Source organism: Rhipicephalus microplus, chromosome X (genome assembly GCF_043290135.1).
Source record: "Rhipicephalus microplus isolate Deutch F79 chromosome X, USDA_Rmic, whole genome shotgun sequence".
NCBI lineage: Eukaryota > Metazoa > Arthropoda > Arachnida > Ixodida > Ixodidae > Rhipicephalus > Rhipicephalus microplus.
Window position 1 is genome coordinate 257,817,397 of NC_134710.1, and position 23,308 is coordinate 257,840,704.

Sequence of the window (23,308 nt, forward strand, 5' to 3'; positions counted from 1 at the left end):
GAGTATATATGCGCTTTCTTGTGAGTTATTTGCATTGTACAGTTAGTATGGAGCAATATGAGGCATTAATGGCTTTGAATCATAAAAATTTAGTGGCAAAAAAAGTGTGTCCCAAAAATCTATAGCATATCTACGGACTGAATGATGATGAGTAGGGCGAAGCGTTCGTCCGTCTCTTCGTGCATACGTCCGTTCGTATAACCATGGGTCGATCTTTTCGTCCTCCCATGTGTCTGTCTGTATGTTTGTCTGTCCGTCTAGTGAACACTCCAAGTACCACCATCTCGCATCTTTTCATTATTTATAGATATACAAGTACCGCCATCTAGCAGACATTCCAAGAAGTAAACTCCCCTGTGGCACATAGCCGAGAGAGGTGGTTACTACGGAGGATGATTGGGTGATGCCTTAAGGAGCTTTGCCCCTAAAACTAAATTTTACACATTGGTCATGGGGCGAAATGAAAACTATGCAGCTTACAATAAAACTGATAACATATTTGAAACAAGCATAAAAGCTTATGTATATACCAAAAATTTCATTTCTCTAGGCTACAGATTAAATAAACTTTTTTTTCGAGTAGCATCTCGCTTTAAATCGCACTGACACATGCTGATATGCACTTGGCACATGGACATTCCCTTAAGTGAATATTCTAGGAAAGGCAAACACATTATACCCTTTAGTCACATGGTGCATGCCAGATAGTCAAGGTAAATGGGCAGTGAGAAATTCAAATAATCTATTTCTTTTTGATGCAGCGTGATAGACGTTTGTCTGGCACATGAAGCAGAATCTATGCACATGTGCATGTACATATTCTTTGTGTGTCAGTCAAAGGTCTATCACACTGCATCAAAAAGAAACAGAATGTTTGAATGGCTTGTCCCCCATTTCTCTTTCTTATTGTGCACACACCACGTGTATTTAAGCATATTTCATTTGTGTACGCAATAAATTTTTCGGTTGGAAGTCTGCACTCGTGTCATCTGTTTCCGCCCTTTATATATGCCGCACTGCATGTTTACCTGAACATCTTAACTTACCAACTCTTCTAGCTTACAGTGTTAATCAAGGAATTGCACACTGATGGCTAGACAAAAGCAGACATCTGTTTCCATTCACACCAAAGTTATAGGTTTTTTCTTTACTGTTTTGTAAGTGGCACAGTATTGTGCAGCATTGGCAGGGTATGTAAATAAACAGACATATGGCTTCCAGTTGAAAATAACAACCATAGCTTTCTCTTGCAGTACAAACCTTAAATAGCATTGGCCCATGTGCTCAGATTTGTGTGTACGTTAAAAAAAACCAGGTGATCAAAATTTCCGGAGCCCTCCACTACGGCATCTCTCATAATCATATGGTGCTTCTGGTATGTTAAATCCCACATATCAATCATTTAATTAGCATTGGCCACCATAAATATTCATGGTAGCAGATTAAACCAATCATATCAACTAGATACTCATGTATTTTATCTGTTTTTAGGGTGGTAGAAGTACTTGTGATGGTTCAAACAAGCAGAATCTTAACTCGACTGTTTGTTCTTGTTGATGGTAGCGCCTATCTCTGTCTGTGCTTGTGATGGGTGTGGGCCTAGACTCAAGCACCTCAACTATTAGAGTAATGAGCTACTGTTGAACAAGGAATATTACAGTAGTCAACATTTCAAGAAGGGAACTTATTAACTTACGTTTATTTGAGAATCAGCTGCTCTCCTTAGTGTGTAGGTGGAGAACAAGCTTGTGCGCAAGCCCTTGTTGAAGTATTGGTTCCAGTGACACTTTAGAGAGTTCATGTCATTTAAAACCTCCATCTTCTCCTGAACCTCTGTCTTCCATGGATTTAAGCTACAAGATTCATCAGATCATACCACATGTTTTGCTATTGCCCTGATACATAACGAGCAGATAATATGTAAAGTTCCTTGTAAAACAAAAAAAAGCAAAGTTTCAGTTGTAAATGTTCTCCTTTGCCTGGTATTTGCAGCTTGTACTCAAGGTATGCATTGCAGCACCACTGAAGTTACAAGAAGCCATATTGTTTTACGCATTTAGCTCTGAGAACTTCAGTGATGACTCTTCATCTTTGAAGCTGACAAACTTTGAAAACCTTCTGACTGAGAAGCTGAACCTCGTTTTGGATGCTGATCTTACAATGGAGCTTGAGGTGATACTTCAGTACTTCTGTTGTGTATCTGTAGCGCCTTTGCAGTTAGAAGCTGCATGATAGAGCTGAAAATACAAAAAAGGCATACACCAGACTTCTCTCTACCAACATAAACTGTTCTAGAACTGACATTCTTTTACAGAATTGGGGATTTGGAGGGAAGGAAGAACTATCAGTGGGGCCCTTCTTTGCGTTGCTGTCTCCCTCTGCCCCCCGCCATTACAGAATTGAATTGATCATTCGCTAAAGCATAAACACTGTTATGAGTGGTCAGGGTAGAAAAGCTGGTCAAACAGCTTTGAAGGGTTGGGGCCACTCGGCACACATGTCAGTATAATGGTAGGTGCGAAAAATTTGGCCGATCCCATGTACCTTGGAAATTGATGTTATGCGAAGCATTTGGAGGGAAGGTGATTGTGTTGTAATTTTTTTATGGAAGGAAATGCTATGAAACGATGCCAAGGATATGTTCAAATGTTGTACGCATAAGCATAAACGGGGGAAGTGGTTTTAGGAGCTTCACTCTTAAAGGACCCCTGACACCAAAACTGAGACTTCAAGATGTTTGTGTTGTTTGATTGTCCTGTATACAAGGGCACTTTGTACTGATTATTAGTGCTGGACATTATCTTTGAGATATTTTAATTTGATTTTAACAGTTGCATATGTTTTATGTAAGCACTTCTTTACAGTCACATAACGATGCCAACAGCAACATGGATATTAAAAACACCAGAAGCGATAAGCTGATATGTAACACTTGTGCTCACGAGGATAGTAGTCCTAGATCCTGCTACATAAATCAACTTCAGTGGATGGTGCTTAACTACAATTCACATTTACCCAACCTGGCGGCTGTATCATAGGAGTACATATGTAATGTTCATGAAGTTGGATATCCAGCAGTGCAATCAAAATTTACGATACACTAACAGTACAGTTTATTTGAAAAGCAGTTCCGAAACCTGAGTTGGGTCTGTAGTAGAATACTGGATTGCCCCGCAGAATGCTTTGGTTCGATTTTTGCTTCAATAGTGTTCAGTAGTGTTTCAAAATGTGGTATTCCTTGAAACATGGGTCTGTGCACAGTGCCTTATCACAATCTGCAAACATAAAGCACATGTCTGTTCTCTTTCTAGATCGATGAGTTGTGTTGGTACACACATGACGTCTTCTCTGCATGTGGTTGTGTTGTGCAGAGTAAACTCAGTAAACAAGGATAGAAAGAGTGTATCATGAGTTTCAGTGATAGCCAAGTTGTGAGCAGCACCAATAAATACCAATAAATATGAAAATCAACTTCTGCTGCCATTGCAAGAGAGTGCTAATTAAGTTTCACGCAACTTTGATGCCATTGTGCGGCAAAGCCAAATTCACAAAAGAGCTTTGCCACAGACCATGCGACGGGCTGAAGCTAGATGTCAGTTCTGTTTACCTTCACAAGAAGGTAGCCCTATCAAACAATCAAATTTAAAATACTTCTTGTAAGTCCTGTGGCAGCACCTCCCAGTGAGCATGGATTGTCGTTATAGCCTGGAATTTCAAAAAGAGCTGTACGGCAAAAGCCTTGTGTGATGGAAAACTGCCACAATTAATATAAGGAAAAAATTCTCAAAATGTTAAATAGAAAGTTGCTCACGACAGATTTGTATTCTTGTTCATCGCATTTCCACGAAAGGGCGGAGAACAGATGCTCAGTGGGTTTGCCAGCCTATGCTTGCAGTCTCCCTCTGAAGTCCTTGAAGCACTTGTCGGCATGGCTGTTACTGATGGGTGCTGCACTGCTGTTTCACAGGTGAGTCTTTATGAAGCTAAGTCCACAAGTATGTCGGCACATTATTCTACTAATGAACTTCTTGTAATGCTATTTAAAGACGCCTTCAAGCGTGATGGTACCTTAGCAGGTAAGGTGTCACGTTGAGCGCGAGGATTTGAATTTATTCCTGGCCACGGCAACCTCATTTTGCTGGGGGCGAAATGCTAGAACACTGAACAGTCATCTTCTTGAATTAAGGTTCACATTAAACAACCACAAGTAGTCTAAGTCCGAAGTCTCCCACTCTGGCGTGCGTCATCATATCATTGTTTTGACATGAAAAACTCTAGAAATTATTGCCTAATGAAGACGTCTTGCTACACCTGTATACTTACTGAACCTATTTCTTTTGTTTCCTTATGATTAATTCTTTTTTTTTTAAATTTGTGAGAGTGTCTGTCCAAGCTCGATCAGTATTTGTTGTATCCAACCGCTAATGACTTGAACTGTGTCATATGCAGGAGCATGTCATATGTTCCCTCCTGCATGTTTTAAAATTACACTTTGCTCAAGTTTTCCTAATGGATCGTATTCTGACTGGGCTTGCTTTTATACTTTTAATTAGGTGCTGCTGGATCCTTTTAAATCAAGTGTTTTCTAAGTGTAGATGTGATAGATCATAAAAAGTCCACTGTGGCACCAAGAACCAGTGCTTTTTACTTCGTGCAAATGAACCACGTTGTGATGTTTTAAATACTGCTCATGAGTATACTTTTGTGTTGTTGCTCTGAAGAGAAGTAGTTTTAATATACTGCATTGTACCACATGGGGAAGCTGGAACTGGTCCCCACCTTGCCTTTTTATTTGTAAGAAAAAGTATCTACTCTACCTCACACTTTTGTAGAAATTTACTTACCTACATTTTGATGGCTTTTTAATAAACAGGTTGTGTTTAGATCACATTCTCTGTGAATCTGTGTTAACACATTGGTATTGACGTTGGATTGACTGGTGCTTAGTGTTGACAGAATGACTTAAAATTTATGGCACATTAAATTAAGTGAGTGACCAACAATGCATATTTATTATTGTTGCAAAAGCAATTATATGAACACCCTTGGCTGATTCTTGCTATTGGCATCACCACTGTCATGCCCCACATATATATATATGAGAATTTAAACATGGGAGTGTCAGTCAGCGCCACCTGTAGCCATGGCGGCGAGTGTGGTACACTCTTTTTATGAGCCTGTATGGCATCATGTAGCACGTGAACTTATTACGAGCTGGCATCTGACCAATAGTCCCTCGTATACAACCTAACGGCACCAAATCTGCCAGTACGAGACCCTTGTTAATGAATAAGGGAAAGAAGTGTATACCTAAGGGCTCGTTTTTTTGTGTTTTGACACAATATTAATGAGATCTAACAGACAATAATGCCAAGGAATGTATAGGGGAAGTTATTAGAACAAATGTAAAGTAAATAAGACAAAAGAAAAGTGGGTGAAAAAATAACTTGCCGTGAGCAGGAATCGAACCTACGACCTCGGAATAACGCGTTCGATGCTCTACCACTGAGTTATCACGGCGGCTATTCCCCCAGCCACTTTATTGAGTTTATATGTGAATTTAAACGTGGGAGTGTCAGTCAGCGCCACCTGTAGTCATGGCGGCGAGTGTGGTACACTCTTTTTATGAGCCTGTATGGCGTCACGTAGCGTGTGAACTTATTACGAGCTGGCAGCTGACCAATAGTTCCTTGTATAAAACCTCACAATGGTTTCTTTTCTAAGCAGCATTGTATATAAAAATCCTTGTGCACTTAGCATTTTGGTGCATGCTAAGGTTTAAAGTAATTCTAGAGCACTATGCCAGACGACATAATCTCTCATTGCTAAAGTGTTTCTTGGAGGTGTTAAAATGATTAAATAAGCATAGGCTCATAAATTTATCATTGTTAATGGTAGTGCTGTTTGCTGCCTCAATAATAATGTTACTTTTAATGGTATGCATCATCTGTGAACAACGTTTGGGTTTGGTAGTATTAAATGTACATGCCTATCAGTTGGATGTTTTGTGTCATGAATCTAAAACGCATGTCTAATCCTTTTGTTTCTTTCATTTGTATGTGCATGTGTGTTGTAACTTAGAATACAGAAGGCCAGCCTCAAAAACTGAACTTACAGCTGCTAGAGGAAACGTAAAAGTAGTTGCAGCAGCTATGCCAGTTTTTTTTCCTTAAAAGCATAAAGCTGTCATGTGCCACATGATTTCTTAATTAATTGTATTGACCCTTATAAGGCTGCACTTTTCACGTGAAAGAGCTCTGTACTGGGGTCCGCTAAGAACAAACTTCCACGTTTGCTTAACCTGTGCAGACGTCACCTATGAGGAACTGTTTGTAAATGCGTCGTATTGATGCAATATTATTTTAGGGCACTTAATGTTATATTGCCACAAAAATAATATTGTGATGTATATGTTAATTTTTGTATGTTACGGGAATGATTCTAAATTACTTTGTAATGAAATATATATTTATTTTAAAGTGATTCATCCTCTGTCATTGCATAAATCAAACGAAATCTCAGGCTTGAAATATTGTGCAAATTCGTTTTCTGGTTATGTCCGTACAGAGAAAAGAAAAACTAATTTGGATGTGGGTCGCGGAAAGTGGCATGTCGCATGACTCGTCAAATATGGTAGTGCCTTCAGTAAAGTAATCATATGCAACATTTTGCTGCAAAATAAAGTTAAATGAAGACAAATTTATGATGCAGGAAGTTCTATTCATCCAATGCTCAATGTATCTTGCCCTTTCTTAGCCCCTAGTGAATACAAATAGCGAATAGAAGTGGTGTACTGTTACTACACAATTGTGTACATAGCGTGTCAAATGGTTAATGATGATAATAAAACAAAAACAAATTGATATTTACAGTAAATTTGTCGGACCTGTATAGATTCTTCCGAGCATAAAATTGACGTCTAGGGCTGTTCGATTTGCATTTAATACCTAAAATGCCGCTATTACAGTGTGAAAGCTCTAATGAAATGTTATGGAGGTGTATTATGCAGGTATGATCTATGTTAATGCATGACGTTCACTGTAGTAAAACAACTAATGATGTGTTTTATTAATTTGGTGGTTTCATCAAAGTGTATGACAATGTTGTGTTTATAATTGTGGTTTTTCGAAGTACAGTAGATTCTCGTTAAACCGTACCTAAGGGTACCAGGAAAATATGTTACAACTAACAGGAGTTTTGTTTACTGAGAGATGAACAGTGGTGCAGAATACAAGTACTAAACTAATCGTACAGTGGCGTAGCCAGGGGTTAGCACACTGGGTTTGTGCCCCTCCCCCACACTCAAAATTTTTATAGGGGCGAAGATCCTTAAAAGCCAACTCCAGCCATTTTTTAACCATGTCAAGGTAATGGTGTTTCTATGTTGCTGAGACACTCTTGTCACGTGCCCAATAGATGAAATGCACAGAAAATTTGAAAATAATTTTCAATAAGCTAAAGGTGCAATATCTAAACCGAAACACAACTGGGTGCCTGGTCTGCGTATGACGTAATATTTAGTAAAAACCGGAGGCAGTATACTGGTCCCGCCAGCACGGATTATGAAAACTATGAAAGCCAGACCAACGAAGTGCCGGCCAAACATCACAGAGGAAGGAAGAAAGCTTTCCAGTGCTATACCCGTGCCCAACACCGCTGCCGTCGCCTTGTGACTAGCACAATAAACATTGTCACAGCCAAAGTAGCAATGCCATTGGCTGCGTCGCTTCTGTTGACATGCCAAACATGAGGTCACACAGACAATGTTGCTAATAATTCTGGCAAGCGAGGAGAGCTTTTTGAGGCAATCTTTTAGAATTAATTTGAAAACAATCAGCACATTTCTCAAGCCTATAATTTGGCATAAATTACGGGAATGTGCAAAAGAACATACCCAGTGAACTTCATTGAGATCCATCGACCTCAAAACATCGCCGGAGTTGGCCTTTAAGGTTAAAGCTTGTCTGTTGGTGGCGTTGGCGTTGTGTGCTGTAGCCACCAGTGACGCTGATGACGATGAAGAACAAGCGCATTCCAGACCACAAACTCTCTTTCTGCCATCGTGGCACAGCACATGCAAGATATTCACTATACGTCATGACGGTAAAGCACCCGCTATGCCACTGTGCCATTTATCGTTCTGCTGATAAGCGAGGTATCCGCGACACCTCTGCAAGGCATTATGTATACTTTGTGCTATGGCTATGAAGAATAAGCACGTTCCAGACAACATCTATCATCATCATCATCATCATCAGCCTGACTACGTCCACTGCAGGACAAAGGCCTCTCCCATGTTCCGCCAGTTAACCCGGTCCTGTGCTTGCTGCTGCCAATTTATACCCGCAAACTGCTTAATCTCATCTGCCCACCTAATCTTCTGTCTCCCCCTAACCTGCTTGCCTTCTCTGGGAATCCAGTTAGTTACCCTTAATGACCAGCGGTTATCCTGTCTACGCGCTACATGCCTGGCCAATGTCCAATTCCTCTTCTTTATTTCAACTATGATATCCTTAACCCCCGTTTGTTCCCTAATCCACTCTGCTCTCATCTTGTCTCTTAAGGTTACACCTACCATTTTTCTTTCCATTGCTCGCTGTGTCGTCCTCAATTTAACCTGAACCCTCTTTGTAAGTCTCCAGGTATACTTTACCTTGTATACTTTGTATACATAAGTATACATGTATATGTATACTTATGTATACTTTGTGCTATGAAGAATAAGCACGTCCCAGACAACACATTCTCTTTCTGCCATAAATGAAAATGAATGCGAAAACACTGTTGCCCACGTAGCTGCAGTGGCATGGGAACATCGGAAAGTCGATCCAGGCTGGTGACATTAATGTAGATATCATGAACGACGACTGGCTTGTGCTGCATATGACATCGGGGAATGCTCTGAGATGCATTTCATATGACTCTAAACAACCAACAACCACCAGGGGGACGTCCATAGACCTCGTCTTTGCAAACTTCATCTAGCGTACATCCCAAATTCTTGACTCTTCATTTCACTGATCATAAAGCAGACTTGATGAAGGGAAAATCACACCTCAATACTTTATACGACCAATAAAACAACTTTGTCTGTACCGTACACACATGTTGCCACTCATTTGGATGTTGGAGCGGGCAATGTACGAGGAATTCACAGTTACCCGAATGATCCCCTAGAGCTTCGCCCACTTATCATCATCCACTTCGTGGATGTGCTTTGATTTTTTTTCTATGGTATAGAAAGCACAAAATCACATTTAACCACGTCTGGCTACCCGGCCCCCACTTTGGATCAAAGTGGTGTCTCCCCCCACCCACCTTGGAAAAATTTCTGCCTACACCCTGCAATAATATGAGAAACAGTTGTTTTATTTAAGCTGCAATTCTATTTAACAGATTTCTATTTACTGAGAGTCTACTGTGCACAAGAATGTTACAAAATGCCTGTGCCTCAGTTGCTGTATTTGCCAGCACGGGGGTGAAGTACTCCCTCAAACCATCTTCGAATAGTGTTTCCTGTCACCTCCAATCACATATGTCGGGATAAACAAATCAATGAAATTAGTCAATCTATCAATCAATCAACTCACATCATCTCCATGACTGAATTGATCTCAATAAGTGAGCATGCGGGTAGGACAGAAAAGAAGCAGCCGAAACAAAATTATTTGGCTGGGCCACCCAACCAGGACGCAAGTGCAGATAGGTTTACCAGTACAAATGAATTTTATACACTCCCTCTCCACCTTGCCGTGCTTCCTCCTCTTGCTGAGAATGTTGTCACCATCTAGGAGCAGTGCAGCAAAGTAGTACTGCATTATGACTAGTGAGGGCCGAAGCATTGGGGTAGTGTCTCGGTGCAGTGGAGGCTCCAACATGACACTGGCTTCTTGCTTTGCTGGCACTGCAGTTTCACTGTGGACTTGTTTCACATCAGATTAGCCTACGATGTCTTGTTGCCTTCCAGGCACAGTTTCAGTATGCAGCAGCATTGCTTGCACATCATCTGTTGTTTATTTGCAATGTGAAATAAAACTATAGCTGCATTGAGCCCTGCTGAAAGGCAGCAACCTCAACAGGTGAATCTGGTGAAAGGGATTGCATTAGACCAGTGAAAGATACACCAGTACTGCATCTGTATTACCATCTCTGCACTGCCATCTTTGGGAATGGGTGGGCTGCAGATCTTTTTAATTTTCTTAGTAGTCTAATTAAAAGATACCAATTATTTTGACAGATTTTATATTTTAGGAACTTACTTTTGTAGATTTCTCACATCGCTATGTACTTTTCTCTACCATTTTTGCAGCTGCTCATGCACCTTATAATTGTTTGCCAGTATAAAAAAAAGTTGTACAATACTGGGCAAGACCTCCTTGGAAGCATCATTCTAAATGAATTTCAAAGGCTTCAGAGTGGAACATCAAAGCATCAAGACAATTTTACATGCTTAATCAACGAGCTTGTTAAGCACAGTGATGTCTTGAATTGTGACTGGTTGCTGGCTCAAATTGTCGACTATGTTGACATGTTTGGTGCTGGTGATCGGTGCACTGACACTTTATTTCCGCTTGAAGTCAGCATGGTAAGAACTCATATTTGATGACTCCTTGCATGTATGTTGTATAATGGTATAGTCTTATAGCATAATTATTTAACATTTTATGGTGCAAATGGCACTCATTCTGGTGACACTACTTGAATGTTTCTGTTGTATGCCTCTACATGAAATTGAGTGCTAGCTACTTTGTTAGAAGCTTTTGTTAAAAATAGTAGAACTAAAAAAAAAGTTTTGGTGTTGCTGTAATAAATTTTCATGCACTGTTTGGAGTTCTAGGCAGACAAGCTTAGTGTGGCTTAAAGTTATTTTGTTTTGGACTGTGTATTTTTTTATGTTTCAGGCCATTGCACCGAAAATTTCTGAGCCCTATATTGTTCCTATGGCCCGTATATTAGTTCAAATGTTGGATGAGGCTTGTAAAGAACTTAATGGAGCAAGAAAAGAGAAAGTTGTTCATTTCTTGCATGCCTACCTGAGTTTAGGTAAGATATTTACTTTTGTAAACTTTCATTTTGTGAAGTCTGTGAAAGACACATAGAAACAACAATACAACATCATAATGGTTGGCAGCTAAAAGGTTTATATTGAGTTGGGTTAGGGATTGGCACAAACATATTTCAGAACCCAGAAGAGGCAGTTACCCTCGTCACCAATAGTGACATCACACAAACCAGCAAATGCAGCATTGTCGGGATTGGTGGTATGATGAAATCAGGAGAGTTATTCTCGAACTGTCCATCTAGTGGACATGTCCATTTTGTCGGGGCACATTCATTTCTTGAGAAAGCAGCAAACAGTGACATCACCACACTCTTAACCACGTCGGCAGACTGCAGCTGCCCGCCATACTGTCAGCGCTAGAAGAAAGTGGATGAAATGTATAGTCACAGAGCACTTAAAAAACTTTGCACGTCTGTCCTTACACATGAGCGTGTCCTAGATTCTTGCGAACGGTGCTGGGAATGTGTATTGACCTTTAGAGGTGTGTTAAATGGGAGGCTGCATTAAATTGATTCGAGGACCAACACAATCGCAGTATAAGAGTTTATGCATGTTCTCTGAAACTCATGCAGCTGAAAACAGATCTCAAAAAGCTGTGTTCACCACGTAGAAGGGCATTCCATTCCTTTCAAGTGTGTCGAGAGTTGTGAAAGCTGTCACATAAAAATGACGTTGCGGAAGAACTGGAAACTGGGAGCACACTACTTGTCAAGCTCTGGCCTCAGCGGTGAGAAAAATGGACACTTCGAGAATAGCTTCCCAGGAGATCCAACACCAGTTCAAGGTCTGGCGTTGCATTATGCTATTCATTACAGTACCAGTGACCAATGGTGCTATCAACTAGGGAAGGTATGAGTAATAAAATGGCTGAACTGGGTGTGGGTGCTGAGGCTCCACAGCAGTGGGGCCCCACTGAATAACATTAATGGTAGGTAGTGCTGTGATTGGGAAGTATTTAGGCTGAAACAAAATAGTGAAACCTGCTGTCACAAGAAAAGCTGGGAGAAGCAAAACAGTGGATAAAATAAAACAACATGAGAAGTAGAGAAAGATTAAGATTGGAAACAGGTTATATTAAAAACAAGCTTTAGAATGAAATGCATTGTGACAGAAAAATGTAGAGCATCTGCACGTGAAAAAATTAGGAGAGAACAGCAGAGCAGGAGGTTTGGTGAAAGTAAGCGACAAAGGATGTTATGAAATTTAACAAAATTGTTATAAAAGCGGAATATCACATTCTTATTTGCAAGCCCTAAAGAAGGTTTGCACTCTACCAACTATTCTTAGTCCAAATGCCTTTATAATATTGTGTATTCGTATGACCTCATATTTTAAAAAATTTGCATTTTCTGCAAAAGTACCTGTGTTGTGCAAATTTTTTCATAATGGTGGCCATTATGATCACTTGTTCTGTGTACGCGTTTTGAGTTTCTTTACTGCTATGCTTTGCTAACTTGTATAGCCTTTTTTCTTTTATATCTTTCCTGCTGTTTTCAAACTATGTGTTTTAACAAACATTTTAACAAACTAGCCCGTGTAAACACCTTCCTGCCTTGTGTAAGCTGTATAGGGTTGTTGGGAACTTTGATGTATTTTTTTTTTTTTAAAGAATTGTTGAAGACTTTACCAGTTTAGTCCAAAAATATCTACTTACTTTACACTACCTTTTGTCTTCACTGCATCCTGTTTGAAATCTTGACTTTACACTGGAAGCTGTAAGGCACCATCTCGAAACTGAAAAAATCTCAACAAAATAAGTTTTTAAATTGGTTCATTATTGTATACATTTACCTGTCCTTCATTGGCAGTAAGGTAATCAATATTGCCAATGTAGGCGCACTGCTTTTCATAGTGAACCAGCATGAACAAGTGGCATTTCTTTCCTGCTTTTCCCTCATGTACTAAAAACAAAGGACTTTGGTTCATGAGAAACTTTGGTTCTGGTTTCTTTTTTTTTTGCGTGCATTTCCAGTTGCAGCATGTGTGTTCCACACAGTCTTGTGCAGTGCGTGTTGTGTAGCATATCTATGTGCGTGTGTGTGCTATTTGAAGTCCGTAAAAGCTTGGCTCCCTATAGAGATAGGGTATGGGTATGTCTCTGAAGTTTGGCTATTTTTACATGCACCTATTTTATAGTTCGTAGACACAATTGCTTCTGCTTCACCTATGTGCTGATTGATTGTTTGAAATTCCTTAACTTGTTCAGGAGCTGTTTATGGCTGAAAGCTTTGACTATAATAAACACTAAACAATTTCTTTTTCTTTTTCTGAAGTCACTATTCAAAAATAAAACATGCAAATTTATAACATACATATGATCTCCTCTGAACTTATCACTGATAATGCAGTGCGACTTCTGTCATCGTAAAAATTTTTGTACTGGCTGCAGTTTTTTTCTAGAGATTTATGGTGCAGCCATTACATGAAGAACTGTTGTATTGAGTGCATTGAATCTACGATTACCATGGTTTGCCTGACGTCATACGAAAGTGCTGTCATGCCTGATACCTCTGTAAAATATGTTGTCATTTCACTCTCTGTTACATACTGGAGAAATGTGTCTTCTATCTTCGAGGACACGCTCTGCCTGCCTAGGCACCTTTTTACATTTGTTTTCCTGAGTGCACTTTCTAGGGAGCATCGCTATCCAGCATTTTTCATCAACCTCATACTTTTTACTAGCTTATCTTTTTATTTTCCTATATTCTTTAGCAAGGTCATTCAACCATTTTAAAGCAGGTTTTATAGCTCACACATTTCCCCATCCATAAATGATGGTAGTGACAAGCTTCTGGACACAAAAATGTAAGAACAAAGAGAGAGGACCAATATGCTTCATAAAACACTTTGCACTTTGATTTCAAGATTTCACATCATTGGCAGATTAGAAATAATGATAAGTGCAAGCAGGGTGGTGTTAGCACTGGCACTGGCTATTTTTGGCTATTCCTGTTGGGAGTCACTTGCCGGCAGTAATAAAATGTTCCAGAGACCAGTGACAGTAGTGTCTCAAATAGTCACTGAATTACGGAGACTACGCGTTTGCTTCCTGCAGGTGTGGAAAGCTTAGCATGGCTGCCTTGATTTGACGAATACAGTCGAGCCCACATATAACGGCTCCACTTAAAACGAACGTTCACTTAAAACGAACAATATCTGCGTGACCGTGAAAGTATACATTGGTTCAATGGCACAAAATCGCACTACAACGAACGTCTCCGAGCGCCGCCGATCGGTTACAGCGAACGGAGCCATTGGTCTGCCGACTTCCAGGGAAACCAATTTCGACAACCGATCAGGCATCGGAGAGGTGCCCATACATTCTTACTGTTAAACACCGACCCTGCCTCTGTGACCCTCTAGTTGCCACTCTCCACGACCCATGAAGGAAGGAAAGTTGTTTCCTTCATCCATGCCCCGACTGCTTTTTGTTATGCACCCCTCTGTCCTTTGTCCCCCCGCTACTCTGAGCACTCCGCATTGCCAGACGAGGCCCGTGTTTTCACGCTGCCACCGATCTTTGGAAGACCAGTCGTCCATCTACCCTGTTTTTGATCGCTGGTATTGTCGTTGGTCTCGCCGACCTGGAGTGACCAGACCATTTGCCAACTTCGTCAGCCACCGACTGTATCGGATAGTCTGCATCTAGTGCACGTGCGTACACAACCCCACCGACTCTGATAATTTGCGATTCATTTCGTGTTTAGGACTTGTTCTCGCTCACTTCGCACTCTGCTCAGCATGCCTTCCGCGCACGTGCGGAAGCGCAAAAACGGCTGTTAATTTGTGCGGAACGAATCGCGAAATATCGAAGTTCGTGAGGCCACGCAAACTCGCCGGCGCAACAAAACGATTTTTTGACCACGGCTGCCGATTCTTCAAACACCGCTGCATGCACTGATCCAGGCGGCCATGCTTTGACTTCTGTGCATGCAGGCACTCGTTCAAGTTTTTCTACGTGCGAGTTTCGCAGACCTTTCAAGCAAGCTACCCAATCTGTCTCCTTCCCGTGTGTTTTGGTTTTCAAGGTCACACTGCCCCCCCCGCATCCTCCTCTCTCTTTATCGCAACTCCTTGCCCTTTTCTCGCAAATCTGCTCTCCCCTCTTGATCACAACCCCTTCGCCCATCTCCACCGCTCCACGCCGCCAGCCACGCTGGCTCGAATTAGTTTCGTTTTCTGACTGGAAATGGGCCCAGGGCTGTTCCACGTGTTCTGGCATGTGTGTCGCGTCTGAGTGTCTTGCTCACTCTCGATGTGCGTGTGTGGTCATGATGGCAGATGGGAGGACTACCACGTTTTTTCCTGCCGCTCAACGAAACGTCGAAAGTGTGACTGCTTGGCTTGAGCACAATCCGTGCGTTAGGTGCCGCGTTGCGGAGCGCTTGCTCATAGCTGTTGACCTCCGAGCAGCAAACTTGCCGCTTCGGGCGTTTCGATATTCAGCTGTGGAGAGAGAGAGAGAAATCTTTATTTGCGCATAACGCGGAGCATTCCAAATGGTCGGGCCCCTATTCCAGGGCTCCGCTGGCCCTAGCCATCATCTCTACTCGTTGGACCAGCCAGCGCTGATCAACAATGGCCGAGCTGGACAGCAGCGCCTCCTATTGTTCTTCTGTGTTGTTCATGTTGTGGTGTTCTTCATTGTGATGCGTACACTCCCACGTGATGTGAAACAGAGTTGGTGTGGCCCCACACCACGGACATATATCTTTGCATGCTGTGGGGTAGAATACATGCAGCCTGTGTAAGTTCGTGTATGTGTTTGTGTGGATTCTGCGTAATGCCACCGATTCCATTGCTGTGAGTTTCTTATGCGGTGCTGGATACACTTTTCTATGGTCCCTGTAATACTGAAGAATTGTACCAAAGTTAGGGTCTAGGGGCGTTGGATCCTCTATTGCAGTGTGCAAGGAAGCTCGGTAATTTGTGAAGCCTCGAGCCGCCTCATCCGCAAACTGTTTCCCGGTGACGCCCTCGTGCCCTGGCGCCCAGATAATGGTTTGCGTGCATTCAATTGGGAAGTCCTTGTGAGCTTTGGTTAGAATTTGGAAGGCCTTCATACATATTCTACCTTTTTCGTAATTTCTACATGCAGCCTTCAAATCTGTGATTATTGTCATTGGGGCTTTTCGCTCCCTGCCCTCGTTGATTGCCAGCGCGATCACTATCTCCTCCGCTTCTGTGATAGAGGCTTGGGCTATGGAGGCACAACTTGTGACGTTTCCTTTTCAGTCTGTGACCACGGCCATCATGTTTTTTGCATTTGCCTGATATGGGGCAGCGTCAGTAAATCTCGCCGTATTCAAATATTTTGTCTTTTTATCTATGTAAGCAGCTCTTGCTTTACGTCTTCCAGCATGTAAGACTGGGTCCATGTTCTTCGGTAGGGGGCATATTTTGTACCAGGCTCTGACTGAGTACGACAATTCCTTAGCTCTTCCATGTGCCTGTACTTGGTCACCGAGGCCGATCCTCTGAAGACGTTTTTTGCCGGTTGGCGTCTGTAGCAGGCGGCTAATCTGGGTGGTTACTTGTGCCTCAGCCAACTCATCAAATGTATTGTGAAGTTCGAGCGCTAATAGCTTCGCAGTTGAAGTGCTTTGTGGTAGTCGCAGAGCCACTTCATACGCCATTCTTATTATTTTGTCTGCTTTTTCTTTCTCCTCTCTATTCATGTTGTGGTAGGGTAGCGAGTATGTTAGTCTGCTGATGACTAAGCTCCTTACCAAACGAAGCACGTCTTGTTCTTTCAGTCCAGCACGATTGTTCGTTATGCTAACTATCATACGAACAATTTGTTGAGCTGTTCGTTTAAGCATATTCAGTGTGTGGAGACATCGCTGATTGGACTGTAACCACATCCCTAAGATTCGAACGGTTGTTTTCTCTGGAATAATATTGCCGTCTAGCTTGACCTCAAGGCGGAGGCTCGGGTCTCTCCTTTATTTTTTACTCTTGGAGAACCGAATGAGTTCCGATTTGTCTGCTGAACACTGAAGTCCCCTTTCTTTAGTGTAATCTTTGATGGTTTTAGCTGCCAGTTGAAGCCGCTCTTCTTTTTCTGCCAAGCTACCCTTGGTTGTCCATATAGTGATGTCATCCGCATAGAAGGAGTGTCGGATGTCGGGAATACCTTCCAGTTTTTTGGCTAGATCAATCATGGCTATGTTGAAAAACATTGGCGAGATCACAGCGCCTTGTGGTGTGCCTTTGCTCGGTGTGTGAAAGACATTGGATTCGTCTTCTCCTAATCTGATAACAGCGGTTCTTTTGGTAAGGAAGTTCTGTACATATTTGTACGTCCTTTGACCGCACCTTGTCGCTGCTAGCCCATCTAATATGGCCTTATGGCTTACGTTGTCGAAAGCGCCTTTTATGTCGATGGCCATGACAATGTTTTCTCCTGCTTTTGGAACATTTGTTAGTACTTCCTCCTTTAAAAGCAGAAGGATGTCCTGTGTCGAACGGTTCGAGCGGAAACCAAACATGGTGTTTGGCAACAAGTTATTTTGTTCAAGGTGCCGTTGAAGTCTGGTATTTATTAATCTCTCAAACACTTTGCCCACGGTGTAGGAAGGGGAGGTGACTGATCGCCTCGGAGGCGCAGCAGAGCAGCTCCATGGAGAACTTGTTCGGGTTCGCCTTCTCCCTACTAGAGGGCGCTAGAAATACCGGGGCCATGCGAGTCGCGAACTGATAGCGGCCACTTCAGTTCGCTCCGACACGAGGCCGTCTTTCATATCGAACGTCTCACTTTTTTGTGGACTATCCGCAATCTTTCAAGGTTTTGGTCAACCCTGTGAGCTTATACGACGTGCGTGTGGCCATGTAAAAGCGATGGGGAGAAGTGTTTCGCCCCACGCTGCAACACAGGGTACAAGTCCTGTACCGAGAAACTTTCGCTGTTTTCTGCGCCGAGAGATGAAGAACGTCTTCGGGTGTGGAGGAATGCCATTCCACGCTAGGATCGAATCCTACAGTCAACAGACCACCTCTGCGAACGGCACTTCGAGCCTCATTTGGTCAGCAAAACCTAAGCGGTCTACAACAGCAATGTTTTGTGTCGAGCACCCCGGAAAGCGTCTCTCTCCAAAGATGCAGTGCCCAGTTTTTTTCCGGACTGCCCAAGCTATCTCTCGAAAAAGAAAAAACAACGCAAGAGGCCAGCCGAGAGACTTGACGTCAGTGAGGCTTTGAAGAAGCACCGAAAGCAAAGACAGGAACTTGGTGGCTCGCTTTCTCAATGCGGCCCCGCCACGGTGGTCTAGTGGCTAAGGTACTCGGCTGCTGACCCGCAGGGCGCGGGTTCGAATCCCGGCTGCGGCGGCTGCATTTCCGATGGAGGCGGAAATGTTGTAGGCCCGTGTGCTCAGATTTGGGTGCACGTTAAAGAACCCCAGGTGGTCTAAATTTCCGGAGTCCTCAACTACGGCGTCTCTCATAATCATATAGTGGTTTTGGGACGTTAAACCCCACAAATCAATCAATCAATCAATCGCTTTCTCAATGCTTTCTTGCGGATCCCCCCGAAAGTGGTGCTACTGCTTCGGACATGCTCTTGCATGATTTTACCTCGGCACCCCTCGCAGCGCTGTCAACTTTTGATGAACTGTTACTATGTTACTTTGATGAACTGTTACTATGCACAAACCCTGTAACATAGTTTACTATGTTACAGGATTTGTGTGCCGGAAGTTGCTGAACAGCACAACGTGCGAAACTTGCAAACTTAGCCTTGTGAGACCTGTTGCTCACTCGCAGATGCCTGAAGCAGCCCTCGTAAACTGTAAGACCCTTTGAAAGCTCATTCATCCCACAACTAACATATTTGTGTTACTTCGCGCAGCAGGAGTAGAGTTTCAAAGAAATTGCATGCAAAGGAATGCTTACGAGCTCATCATTGATCATATATTAGATAAAAACTGGCTCTCATTTCCTTGCATCACCCACAGAGATGAAGTATTTGCTAAAATCTTGCATTATTATGCAGGCCTTCGGATGAGGCAGTATTGTAGGCAGAGAAAAGAAAAGAAAAACAGGACACACAAGCTCAGAAAACTGTCAAAACTTGTGACTGCACAAGCGTCCTAAACAGAGTGTTTGGCTTGGTGTTTGAATGTTTGTGATTTCCTCAGCGTTTCTTGGGTACATTTTTCTGTAAAACAGTGCAATAAACATGTATATGTGCGTACAAGCTTATTATGCATGAATAACTGTAACAACATGTTTAAAAAAATAACAACACAAAACTGAAGTAGATATCTGATTCATGTGTGTGCCCGAGTTCAGCGAAATTCAAATTTCCTTCATATGCCGAAGTCACCGTGACCGTGGTGGATAGCACTGATGCACCGCAACATTTATTTGCCCCTATTTCTGTTTAAATTACTCGCAGAGGTGGTTGCGTCTTCGCGTAGAATTGTTGAAGCTACAGTCGCTGTCGCGTTCCAAATAACGAACATGCGCTTCGGCCTTAAAATTCACATACCAACTCGAGACGTCCCAAAGAACCTCGGTTCTTTCGAAACGGTATTTTCGTTTGAAGCGACCCTGAATTCATGCCACCGAAATCCAAGCACGCACTGTATACGGAACAGTGCGAGGCGCGTTTCATGCCCGTGGCAACTGAAGACCCGCAGTACATGGATGGATGGATGGATGGATGGATGGATGGATGGATGGATATGGCTGTACCCTTTAGATCGGGCGGTGGCTAGTGCCAGCAAGCCGAAATGCTTAATGAACTCAAAACTATATTTATTTATTTTTTCCTTAAAAAGTGAGTTTGAGGATTCGTACTTTGCAGTGAAGAGTTTAATTTTCACTCGTGCCTTGACTTTAGCCACCAATCAGATAACCTCCTTCTAGTTAAGTCTACTTGCTTAAAGTCTATTTTGCCCTCCCGGTCCCTCAACCCCAGTGCTTTGAAAAACTCTGCGCCATCATCCTGAACTATAGGGTGAAGCCCTTTACAGAACATTATCAAGTGTTCGGCAGTTTCTTCTTCCTCTCCACACGCACTGCATATTGTGTCTACCCCTTCGTATTTTGCCCGATATGTCTTGGTTCGCAGTACTCCCGTCCTTGCCTCAAACAGTAGAGAACTACCCCGAGTATTATTATAGTTCCTGCCTTGGCAATTTCCTGCTTAAAAGTTCGATAGATCTCTAGTGTTGACTTCTTAATCATGCCCATTTTCCACATGTCAGTCTCCGTTTCCTTCACTTTCTTCTTAACCGATAGTTCTTTTTGGTTTGGACACCTGCTGTTTTCTAAGTATTTACCAGTCTACTTCCTGGTTCGCTTCCTCCATTTTGTATCGACATTCTTCATGTACAAGTAGCTGAAAACCTTCCTAGCCCAACGCTCCTCCTTCATTTCTCTCAATCGCTTCTCAAATTTTATCTTGCTGCTAGCTTCCCTGCCCTCAAATGATGTCCATCCCATATCACCTTGTACTCCCTGATTTGGTGTATTCCTGTGAGCTCCTAAAGCAAGCCTACCTATTCCACGTTGCTTAATTTCTAATCTTGCTTGAACTTCTGATCACATGCACAAGACCGCATTGCCGAACGTCAGCCCAGGAACCATGACCCCTTTCCATACTCCTCTCACAACATCATACCTATTGTAATTTCACAGTGCCCTATTTTTCATCACTGCTGCATTCCTGTTACTTTTAGTCGTCACGTATATTTCGTGTTCCCTCAGGTACTCGGTCCCATTGCTTATCCATACGCCCAGATATTTGTATTTATCTGTTATCTCTAGCGTGACGTCCTGTATCCTAAGCTCACTATCTTCGTTGTCATTGAAAATCATGACTGCTGATTTTTCCTTACTGAATCTAAAATCTAACCTATCTCCCTCATTACCGCAGATGTGCATCAATCTCTGCAAATCTTCCTTGTTGTCGGCCATTAGCACTATATCATCTGCGTACATTAATGCTGGTAGTGCCTGATCAATAAGTTTTCCTTGTTTGACTAAAGAGAGGTTGAAGCCCAGCCCACTTCCTTCTAATTTTGCCTCTAATCCTTGTAGGTAAATCATGAATAATAAGGGTGACAGGGGGCACCCCTGCCTAAGCCCCCGTTTTACCTCTGCAAGCTTGGATACCTGTTTTTCCCACTTTATAACTACCTTGTTACCTTTATAGATACCCTTTAAAGGATTAGTGACTACATGTTCTACGCTTAGTGTGTCCAGTATTCCCCACAATTCCTCTTGAACCACGCTATCGTACGCTCCCTTGATATCCAAAAATGCTAGCCACAGGGGCCTGTGTTCCTTTTCTGCTATTTCGATGCACTGCGTCAGTGAGAACAGATTGTTTTCCAACCTCCTGTGTTTCTGAAACCCATTTCAGTTCCCCCAGCACCCCCTCATCTTCTATCCATCCCTGCAGTCTTTCCTTTATAATCTGCATCGCCATCCTGTAGACCACTGATGTCACTGTTATAAGACGGTAGTTGTTTATGTCAGCTTTGTCCCCCTTTCCTTTATAGATCATGCTCATCCTGCTAAGTTTCCATCTATCGGGAACTTCACCATTGATTATTATTTTGCTCACTGCCTCTCTCAAAGCCTGCTTAGACTTCGGACCTAATGTCTTTATCAGCCTAATTGGAATGCCATCTGGGCCTGTTGATGTACTACTGGGAACCCTTTTCTCAGCCCTTTCCCACTCTCGTGAAAATGGAGCCATTGCACCACTTGATTCGTCCTTGTCTATTGTGGTGCATAAAGTACTTCTTTGTTGAAATTTTTCTGTCACCCTTGCTCTTATATATTCAATAGCTTCGTGCCCTTCTAGCCTGGCACCTTGGGCTGTAGTTATAAAACTCTGCTCTAGGCTCGTCTCATTTCTTAGGGAGTTTAGATGGTTCCAAAATTTCGCAGCTGCCTTTCTATCTTTTTTATGTACTTCTGCCAGCCACTGAGCTCCCTTTCTTCTAATCTTTTCATTGATCAGAAGGGATGCAGCCCTTCTACAGCTTAAAAAGGTTTCCCATTTTCTTTCAACATCATCTGTCGGTTCACCCCGCTGCTTAGCATGTCTGTGTTCCCTAGAGGCTTCCTGATGTTTTGCTATGGCTCTCTTGACTTCCTCATCCCACCAACTTTTGGGTTTGTGTCTTCTTTTTCGGGGTGACTTGTTACGCGTCTTAGCAAGCTCTAGCTCCAAGAGTCTAATTAGATTCATGTATGTCCACACTGTCTTATTATCCTCCGTGATTACTTTCTCAATTTGTTTAGTGGCTATTTCAATTTGCCTTTCTGAATAAAAATTTTCCTGTAGTTGCTCATCTTGTCTCCTTCCCACTTTCACTGCTCTTCGAAAACTTAGCTTGATGCGTTTGTGATCACTACCCAGACTTCTGGAGCCACCTTCATCTATGTGCATTCCCCTGAGCTTATCATACATCCTATGTGACATCAGTGCATAATCTATCGTCAACTGCAGCCTTCCTACCTCCCATGTTATCTGCCCTTCACACTTCTCGGTACTGTTGCAAATGATCAAATCAAGCCTTTCACACATATCCATGATCATTTTGCCTGTCGGGTCGGTATACCCATCTATATCTTCTATGTGCGCATTCATGTCTCCTAGTATAATTGTCTCGCACTCTCTTCCTAACTCCTGAATGTCCTTTGATATACACTCTACCATTGCCTGGTTTTCCTCTCTGGCCTTTGCTCCCGTCCACAAGTACACGAAACCAAGGAGTATCTTTTGACCTGCCACTTTCTCTTTTAGCCATAAATGTTCCTTGCACGCCTGCTTGACCCTTTGCCAGTCTGTACTTTTATGAATGAATGCCCCAATACCACCCCCCTTTCTGCTGCCTTCTGTTCTATTACAATATTCCCACGCGTAGTCCGGATTGTTCGGAGGTTGTTCCATGTCCCTGAGATGTGTTTCTACAAAACCGTATACCATCGGCCTCTCTTCCCTTAGCTGTTCTTCTATCTCTTCCCACTTCAGCCTGTTCCTACCACCCTGCATGTTAATATACCCTATGTCTGAATGGGCTCGGCGCTCGTGGCTACGTCTTTTTATGCCCCGGACTCTACCTATCGTAGATATTAATGCCACTTTGGAATCGTATTTGTCCATACCACCTGTCGAAGAGTCTCCCTGGTTGTTTTCCTCGTTACTAGCTATCCTGCACCCCGAAGGGCTTGCTCGCCCCCCAAAAAAGCTACTGCGCGTCCTGCAAGTCGCCAATCCACCTC

The 23,308-nt window shown here is 42.6% G+C and overlaps 1 protein-coding gene across 1 annotated transcript in view; it reads left to right on the forward strand.

Annotated features, from left to right (window-relative positions):
• LOC119162262 (uncharacterized) overlaps positions 1–23,308 on the forward strand; it is a 69,402-nt gene that overhangs the window by 20,446 nt on the left and 25,648 nt on the right. The window contains exons 8-11 of the mRNA XM_037414720.2: positions 1,993–2,172; positions 3,851–3,967; positions 10,310–10,585; positions 10,902–11,043. Coding sequence (XP_037270617.2) covers positions 1,993–2,172; positions 3,851–3,967; positions 10,310–10,585; positions 10,902–11,043 — 715 coding nt within the window. The remainder of the gene's footprint in view (positions 1–1,992; positions 2,173–3,850; positions 3,968–10,309; positions 10,586–10,901; positions 11,044–23,308) is intronic.